Source organism: Petaurus breviceps, unplaced genomic scaffold (assembly GCF_028583685.1).
Source record: "Petaurus breviceps papuanus isolate PSGF00001 unplaced genomic scaffold, PetGlider_PUasm1.0 90825, whole genome shotgun sequence".
In the NCBI taxonomy this organism is placed as follows: Eukaryota; Metazoa; Chordata; class Mammalia; order Diprotodontia; family Petauridae; genus Petaurus; species Petaurus breviceps.
In genome coordinates this window covers 13,991,301-14,000,904 of record NW_027187353.1, presented here as the reverse complement: position 1 = coordinate 14,000,904, position 9,604 = coordinate 13,991,301, and the positions used below count along the sequence as shown (strand labels likewise).

Below are 9,604 nucleotides of genomic sequence, written 5' to 3'. Positions count from 1 at the left end.
GAGAGAGAGAGAGAGAGAGAGAGAGAGAGAGGTTTCCAAAGGAATGAGGAGGTTGGAAAAGTGAGGAAAAGACCAGAGTTGACTTGCATGCAGTCAAGTCTTATACTGAAATTTTCCTGAGATGATTAATCTACTATACTTAAGGGATGTGGCAGACTGAACATTAGAGAATAGTGTTAATCCTGTCATGGTTAAGGATTTGACCTTTGTGTGGTTCCAGTCACAGATCATACCCCTAACTATAGTCATCAGTTTCACATATATGTATCCAGAGTCTCAAGGGAGCAAGGGAAAACATGGATGATTAAACAGAAGTCAGGTCGCTATGGGAGCATGGAAGGGGTGAAATTTATGAACAAAACAATACAGAACAGATATATCTTGGAGCACAGGAGTCTCTGATGATGGATGGTAGGCATCCTCCCTTTATATAAAAATAGCCCCTTTCTTTCTGTGAACCACAGGGACCTTCAAGAGCAGACAAGATATTTAAGTGATTGACTTTATGTTTCAGAGAGCGGACATGGCCATCTCAGCCATCACCATCACACCAGAACGGGAGAGTGTTGTAGACTTCAGCAAACGGTACATGGATTACTCGGTGGGGATTCTCATCAAGAAGCCAGAAGAGAAAATCAACATTTTCTCTCTTTTTGCTCCTTTTGATTTTGCTGTTTGGGCCTGCATCGCAGCAGCCATCCCTGTGGTTGGTGTCTTGATATTTGTATTGAACAGGATACAGGCCGTCAGGTTGCAGAACTCTACCCAGTCTAGTCCATCAGCCTCCTCCACCCTTCACAGTGCCATATGGATTGTTTATGGAGCCTTTGTACAGCAAGGTATGTTGTAGATCCTTGTTTTGTTTCCCTTCCCTATGGCCCATGGAGATCTTTGGTAAGTGCCCAAAGCCTCATTTGAAAACAAACAAAAAATGTTTTAAATACTTTCTCCTGCTCTGGATCATTGCTAAGGACCTATAGAATTATTTCAAACTCAGTGATGCCTGGAAATGAATAAAATAATACCAGTCCTACCTTTACATTCTACTTCTTCACTTTGATTAAAATTAACTTGGAAAGTTCAGGTTTGCTCTTATGTTTTGTTTGATTTTACCTTGAGTGGATCATTTTGCACAGAATGCTGTCAAATAAAAGCTGACTTTCTGCTTAATTTAAAGAGATTAATGTTGAGGGAAAAACACTGAGATTATTTAGAAAGAATCCAAACAGAGACCATGCATTTCTGAGATGTTTAGAGCTCATGCATTTTAAAAGCTTTTTGGGAGTGTTCAGTGATGTTATGGAATTGTCAAATTTTGGCTGGAAACTACAAATTCACACAGCTCCTAATGTGATTTTTGGCTCTGATTCTTGCCTCAGAAGAGACCTAGTGGGCTGGAGAAAGGCAATATGCCCCTGAGAGCCTTCTTAAGCAACCACCTAAGGGGCCTGGGAGAAATAATTGGACTCATAGGGGCAACCTTTGACTGAAAGTCAAATATAATAGTTCCAGAACATTCTAAAAAGATTCATCAAGGGAAGCCAGGACATTAATAAAAAACATGGCATGGCACATCATGTCATCATGTTTTTTGAAGACTGAAAAGAAAAAACACATGGATTCATGGGTGGGAGGTAATATCATATTTATATATTTTTTCCTGAATATGAAATGGAAATTGGAAATTGGAAACATCCCAAATCATAGCTTGCGGCCTTGGAGGTTTTGTACTACAGAAGAATAATGTATGAGATTTCCAATGAAGTCATTTTTAAAAATCCAAGGCAGTCTTCTTTAAGTTTTGACAAATTGTGTATTACTTGGCAGTTGAAACTGGCATGGCCATGTCTTGGGGCCTTCACAGTGGATACCTGAGTTTTCAATGACTTCCATGGATTCATGACTGTCTTTATTTTTTTTTAAACTTGGATAAAGGCAAAATGAGAATCAAGTAACAAGGCCTATGATTGATTACCAATGTGACTGATGGCACTGAGGGTGGTGGCGGCAATCCACAAATAGTCACTGGGAAAGGGAGACTTTCACATTCTTTGCCTCTTTCAGGTGGAGAATCACCTACAAACTCCATGGCCATGCGCATCGTGATGGGGAGCTGGTGGCTTTTTACCCTGATTGTCTGTTCATCTTACACGGCAAACCTTGCTGCCTTCCTCACAGTGTCACGGATGGATAACCCAATAAGGTAAGAAAAACCTTACTTCATTCAGTACTAGGGCTCAGGGATGTAGATTAAAAAGGTGTAAAATGAACATGTCTTTATGTTCAGAGGCAAGGACGTGAACTCTCTTGATTAAAAGCCCCTGATACCACCTGTCTTCTTATTATTATCGTCATTGCTGTTGTTGTTATTTTTATTTCTCTATTAGGTCCATGCTCATTCAAAAAGTGGAGAAATCATTGAGAGCAAACTTCCAAAATGAGGAAAATCATTTAGAGATGGGTATCTTGTAACTTCTGGCCCTGGGATCCATTTCCTCACTTCCAGGTGTCCAAACCAAATTTACTTCTTTGAATGGGATTATCTATAAATTAGTCTTTCCTTACTCAACTAGATTGGATGCTTACTTGACTCAGTTACTGCTATGACTGATCCCAGTTGATTCTGTTACTGGATCTCGTTTCTGAGGGGGATCTCTTGATGACCCTTTTGACGTTTCAAAATTCACAGGTTGCAACCCAGTCAATTCTATCTCCAGATACTCATCTTCCAAATAACCTAAAATCAGGGGGGAAAATTAACACACACACACACACACACACCACACACACACACACACACTCCTCCAGGTGCTTGGTCTGGTGACTGGGGAATAGAGAAAAAGCATCAAGCTCCCTGCCCCCTCCCCAACAGCTGGCTTACGGCAGTTCTCCCTGGCAGGGATAAAAAAAACAACACAAAGTCAGTTGGAGAGGAATATCGATCCTTTTATATGAAAATTCATTTCTGGCTCCATGCCCCCTGAGCCATCAGGTCTTCTGGCTCCAAAGCCAGTTAGAAGGCTTTCTGCCACAAAACAATACTAACCTCTAAACCATTATGACCAAAACCAGTTTCCAAAGATCCATATGTTGGATTGGCAGCAGACACAGAATGTATGTGCAGGCCCCAAGGACTGCGACCTCATAGAGAAGTTGCAATTGACTTCTTGCTTCAGGGACAAGAGTTCTCTAAATCAGTGCAATTAGAGTTCCAGAGTAATTTGTACATTTCTGTGTATGAAGAAGGGGAAGAAGGCATTCACTCATCAAGTGCCTATTATGTGCCAGGCATTGACAAAACTTTTACGAATGTTTGCATCATCTGATCAAATGAGATAATACTTGAAAAACACTTAAATGTGCCTCCTGCAGAGTATTTACTAGATGTTGATTCCCCTCCTCTTCCCTATATGTGTATGTATGTATGTCTTTCAAACGTGTACAGATACATATGTACACACGTATGAATATGATGGGTATATCTGTTAATATGTCTATGTGTGTGTGAATGAATATATTTACATGAATATATATTTACATAAATATGTACATAATACTGTGAAAAATAGGGACCAAGACCTAGCTTCACATTACTTACGTTAAACAAACTCTGCTACCAAGGAGACAGGGGAGTCATATAGTCGTATGTGGCTTTGCTGATGCCCCGAATCCCCTCCATCTGATCCTAATATCCCAGGCCATGACCAGTTGTTTTGACTCTTGTCTTGCCAGTGGACTTCAATGACTCTGAAGGAGAGAGTGAAGCTGAAAATTTTGCATAGCTCTGCCTCATTTAAATCCAATTCACTTGCAAGTCAAGACCGCCATTGTGATGACTTTGGTCCTGTTCAAGAAGGAAGGGCGAACAGCAACTGCCACAATAGATTAGCTTTCTTTTTAGAACTTGATTTTACTGGGGTCTCAGCCTGCCTCTGTGGATTTATCCCTGAAGAAGATAGAAGGAACTTAGAGCTGGTAGCAACCTTAGTGTTCAACTAGTCAATTCACCTCATTTTGCAGAATAAGACAATGCTTTGCTAAAAGTAAAATAAAAATGAAGTAAAATGACAAAGATTTAAATTCAATTGTTCTCACTGGATCTAGTGGTTTCACCACTGCCTCCCAATGTCTATTTCCCTTGCTGCTGCATATTCTCAAATAGCACTGAAAGTAAGGAGAATCAAATATGAATCTCTTAATTTTTTAACTCTGACCTTGACCAAGTCTAGCCATGTGGCAGCCTCCTCCAGCCTCCAGCCTTTAAGGAACAGATTCCTTTTTTCCACCAGTCATCTATCTGTTCTATTCTCCTTATTTCCAAACCAAATGGGCCTCTCCCCTTTCTAGGTCCTCTTGTGGTACAGAAAGGGAACTTTCCCAGCCCATGTGCTCAAAGTCGAAAAACTGTGCAAAGCTGAGATGAGATAGAGTCCTTACTAAGTCAAGGGGCAATTGGGTGGCACAGTGGACAGAGGGCCATGTCTGTAATCAGGAAGACCTGTATTTAAATCCAGTCTCAGACACTTCCTATCTGTGGGACCCTGGGCAAATCACTTAACCCTGTTTACTTCCACTATCTTATCTGTAAAATGAGCTGGAGAAGAAAATGGCAAGCCACTCCAATATCTATGCCAAGAAAATCCCCAAAGGGTTGACGAAGAGTCAGACATGATGGAAACAACTGAACAACAACAAAGACTACTTCTATTTAAACACACACACACACACACAAAATTATTGTACACAAAAAAATGTATGAAAATGGCATGGGAAGCATAAAGTGTTACATGAGGTCAGAATGTGGGAGGGGATATTATTTTGTGGTCTTGGAAATTTATAACAGGACGTGAAGAAATAGGGTTCACCCTTTTAAGAGTTTAAGTCTGAGGGGCGGCTAGGTGGCGCAGTGAGTAAAGCACCGGCCCTGGAATTGGGAGGACCCGAGTTCGGTTCCGGCCTGAGACACTTAACACCCACACAAAAAATACTAGCCGTGTAACCTTGGGCAAGTTACTTAACCCCAAATGCCCTCCAAAAGGAAAAAAAAAATGGGGCGGCCAGGTGGCTCAGCGAGTAAGAACACCAGCTCCAGTGTCGGGATGACCTGGATCAAGTCCGGGCTCAGATACTCAGCACGACACCCAGAAATAACTGGCCGTGTAACCTTGAGCAAGTTACTTAACCCCAATTGCTTTAATAAAAAAAAAAAAATTTAAAAAAAAGAAAAAAAAAGAGTTTAAGTCTGTCAACACAAATTCCTAGTGATTTGGAGAGGGAGGAAAAAGATAACCATAAGCTTTACTAGTTGTGTAAAGTTGGTCAAGGCACTTAATCCCTGAGGGTCTCAGTAAATCTTCCTACATAAAATGACCAGATAATACCTTAGGCCCTTCCAGTTCCACCTTCTGTGATTCAGTGACTAAGAGGTGATTTATGTCTTATTAGCTGTTGGCTTATTTTGTTTTTGCTTTTAAGGAGTAGTTCTAGTCTGATGATTTCATCTCTATAGGGAGTGATTGGTGAAGGAATCCAAAACCATCAAATAATTAACTCCCTTTAAAAAAAATGCTTATTGTAATCTAGTCACTTTATGAAGTATTGTGGATTTGAAAAAGAGGGAAAAGTATGCATAAGTAGTTATATACAAGATACATACAGATATATGGAAGGTCATCTAAGAGTGAGAGCCAGTAGCCAGTGGGGGTACTACGAAAAGAAATTTTTGAGTTGAGTCTTGAATGGTGCCAGGGATCCCCTAAGGATGAGGCGAGTAAAAGGAGTATTTGAGGGGTGGTGGACATAGCCATGCTGGTATCAGCTCTGAAAAAACACACAAATTTGACAAAGCTTAAAGCAGACTGCCTTGGATTTTTAAATGAAAAAATATGTCATTGATGTTCCTTTGCATTATTCTTCTATTGTACAAAACCACCACAGCCCAAAAGGTACAGAACTGGGAGATGGTAGTCACAGCATCAGTGTGACATGGCTGGACCAAAGAAATGGAGGCATTGAATCTAGATGCCTATTTTCAGTAATTTAGCTGAGTAGTGGGAGAGAAGAAGGGAATGATGACTCACAAGAATAATAGGATCTAGAAAGAGGTGTTGCTAATAAAAATTAATGTTTTTTTTGCTTTTTGGAGGGGTGAGGGGAGGGCAATTAGGGTTAAGTGACTTGCCCAAGGTCACATGGCTAATAAGTGTTAAGTGTCTGAGGCCAGATTTGAACTCAGGTCCTCCTGACTCCAGGGCTGGTGCTCTATTCACTGAACCACCTAGCTGACCCAATTATTATTTTTTTAAAGTGAAGTATGAGGGAGTTAAATAAGGAGAAATTGACTGTTACATAGAAAGAGAATGATGGTAGGATCAATCTGTTGGAGAAGATAAGAGGGGGTGGGATCAAGGATCCATGTAGATGGATTGAACTTGTCAAAGAGGATCACTTCTTCATTTGGAAATTCCCATTAGGGATGCCTATCAGAAAGTCATCCATAATTAGTCATCTTGGATAGTTGCTTGGGATAGCAAGAGTTCAAATGACTTCTCCATGCCCCCACAGCTAGCATGTGTTAGGGGACAGATTTGAACCCATGTTTTACAGCCCTGTAACCACTATGACATGCTAAATCAACTCCCCCCCCCCTCTTTTAATGTATATAAAACAGAGTTTCTCTTTAATATGCAGTGGAAACTGCAGGGGCTTTAATTGGGCCTAAGCTCTTGCCTCATTAATTTTAAAATATTATGGGGTACGGGGTCAAGGATCATGGAGACCTATATTTTCTCATTCTGAAGGTGATTAAAGATGGAGCTGGGCTTGCTGAATTCACATTCACCTTGCACCCCTCTTGTCTGTAGTGAGAGATAAAAGCCTTGCTTTTCGTGCTATAAAATGTTTACACCATGTTTTATCCTGTTGCCGGTTTGCCTGATGTTGATAGGGTACCATTTTATAGTGGTTGAGGTTCCAGATGGAGATTTTTTCACTTCTTTTCACCTTTTCTTTTTCATCCTTTTGGTTCTCCCTATATCTCTCTCACGGCTTTTTCCCTTTATTCACTGACTCTTGGAAAGAATAAAAAAAATGGGGAATCCCATCCAAATGTTATACAATATGGTTCTATGTTTGGACTGCCAATGTTCATGAAATGTCACAGCTCCCATCCTTATTCTAATGTTAACACATCCATATACCCAGTGATATATTAATTTCCTTTCTGCTTTTGAAGGAAGCATTGCGGCAAGTAAGAACTAGATATTGGGGAAGGCTCGATTCAGCAAAAGGACGAAAATGTCACCTAACCTATTGGATGTTTGGTTATACCCCAGTTCATCCCTTGGATGTCTATCATGGTTTCTTGCAGCCTACAGGAACATTAGAAAGTTGGATCACCAAACAATCTAAAAAATGCTTGTTTTTCTCTAAAGAGTCTCATGAGGTAGGAATCACACAATCTCCTAATAATCAGTGCTAGAGCAGAAAATTTCTCCTTATGGCTAAAGCCCCCTTGCAGTTTCAGTACAATTTTCATTCTGTCCTTAGTGGGCACAGAGAACATCTCTTCCTCTTGGTTGTTGCTGTTTATTTTTAAACATTGCAAAATCTACTCTCCTCATCTACCCCAGATTTTTTTCTTCTAGTCTAAATTTCCAGTCCTTTAGACTTTTTTTATGTGGTCTTACATTCTGTGGGAAGTATGATTGCCATGATGACAATTCATATTAATATATTCTGTCAAGATGACAGGCTGATTCCTATCCAATAACCCTTTGAGATGAAGGGTGCAAATATTATAAACTTTGAGAGATGGGAATATCAAAGCTCTGGGGGTAGGCATGCATATGGATAAAGAGACATGGCCAAAGTCATATTAATTAAAAGTGTGGGAACTAGAATTCTAATAATGGCTCCTATTTACATCACATTTTGAGATTTACAAAGCTTGTATTTTACACCATCACCAATAACTGAATTATTTAATTTAATTATGCAAACATACTTATGTCCATTTTTCAGGTGAGAAATGTATAATATGGTTATATATATATATGTGTGTGTGTGTATGTATATGTGTATATATAAAATAAATATGTGTGCATATATACACACATTTATATATGTACAAATAGATATATATGTGTATGCATGCAGATATATATGTGTGTATGTATATACATATATACCTATATGAAGATGGTTATATATAAGATGGTTAAACAACTCTAAGATCAGCAAGGTAGTTAGCGAGTAGCATAACCTTTGAAGCACAATTCTTTTTCCTCCCTTCTCTTTAGGAAGTGGAGATCTGAGAAGTCATCTCAGAGTGTTTGTTGCTTATGCCTTACTATCCTAAAGAATATTTTTCTTCTTTGCATTAACTGTTCAGTCAATAGGCTGTTCAATATTCTTAAATCAAAGAACACCCCTAAAGGGGGTTATCCGTTGTGTTGACACAATGTGAAAAAGAGGAAACTGGAGGGAGTTGGGCCACCTAGAGTTCGAGCTGAAGGGTAAATCCCTATGTCTAGTGATTAAGCAGTGAAATGAGACAGGGATGATATGGTGAGAAGAGAGAACAAGGACAGCTACAAAGAAGAAAATGACTGATGTCCATACTAAAAATGTGCTGCCCAAATGACTATTGTAGGGTGTGCCAGTTTCATCTAAGCTTGAGAGTCAGGAAGGGATAAGCTGAACTGGTTACACCAGCTCTCTTAGGTACAGGGAACACAGGGCAGCAAAAAGGCTAGGGGGGTTCCATGCAATCAGCATATCCACTTCTACCCCCAGACACACCCTATCATAAAAGGGCTCTGAAATGAATGGAAATAAACAGAATTTCATGTGAGCCAATCATTATTATTGCCACTAAATGGCAGAGAGATTCCAGGGCATCCATGAATTTGGATAGGGGAAAAATGCATGGTTATTTTCACTAACCTATAACTGAAATTCCTCATTAACTTTGGTTATAAATTATATATAGATAAAGATGATATATAGATATAGATTTATTTATATACATATGTACATGTTATATATGTATATATGTGTATGTATGTATATATGTATGAATGCATGCATGCATGTATGTATACTGAGAAGTGGTTCACCAGGCAGAAGCCAGAGTGCTGAAAGGATCTATGACATAAAAAAACAAAATTTAAGAACCCCAAGTGTAGAATGAACTGTTTTTCAGGAAAACATTGAAGACGGAATAAAAAAGCTATGTTTTTTAAAGTTATTTTCAGAGCAGTAATGTAAACCATTCAGAGATAAGTTCTTTGTTATAGAAGACTGTAATTCTATAAAGTGGCAGAAGGAATAACTATGGATATTTCAGAGTGAAAGCATTGTCAGGCGAAGTTCGAATTAACAAAGTTTCTCTTGAAATGATTTCTTGAGGCAAGACTGAGGGACCTAAATTGGCCATAGTTATGCAGCTTTCTAGCTTGTTGAACAATTTTAGACAAAGAATATTGATTCGCATATGTATTTCAACTGGAGAAGGTCTGTGGTATGTGAGAGAGTTAAGATTTCTTCATCATTTTTGTGATTCATTTGAAAGAACCAAAAGTCATGATTATCCATTTTTACA

At 39.2% G+C, this 9,604-nt stretch overlaps 1 protein-coding gene across 1 annotated transcript in view; it reads left to right on the top strand.

Moving 5' to 3' along the window:
• GRID1 (glutamate ionotropic receptor delta type subunit 1) overlaps positions 1-9,604 on the top strand; it is a 1,154,654-nt gene that overhangs the window by 1,016,254 nt on the left and 128,796 nt on the right. The window contains exons 11-12 of the mRNA XM_069071354.1: positions 515-839; positions 2,065-2,203. Coding sequence (XP_068927455.1) covers positions 515-839; positions 2,065-2,203 — 464 coding nt within the window. The remainder of the gene's footprint in view (positions 1-514; positions 840-2,064; positions 2,204-9,604) is intronic.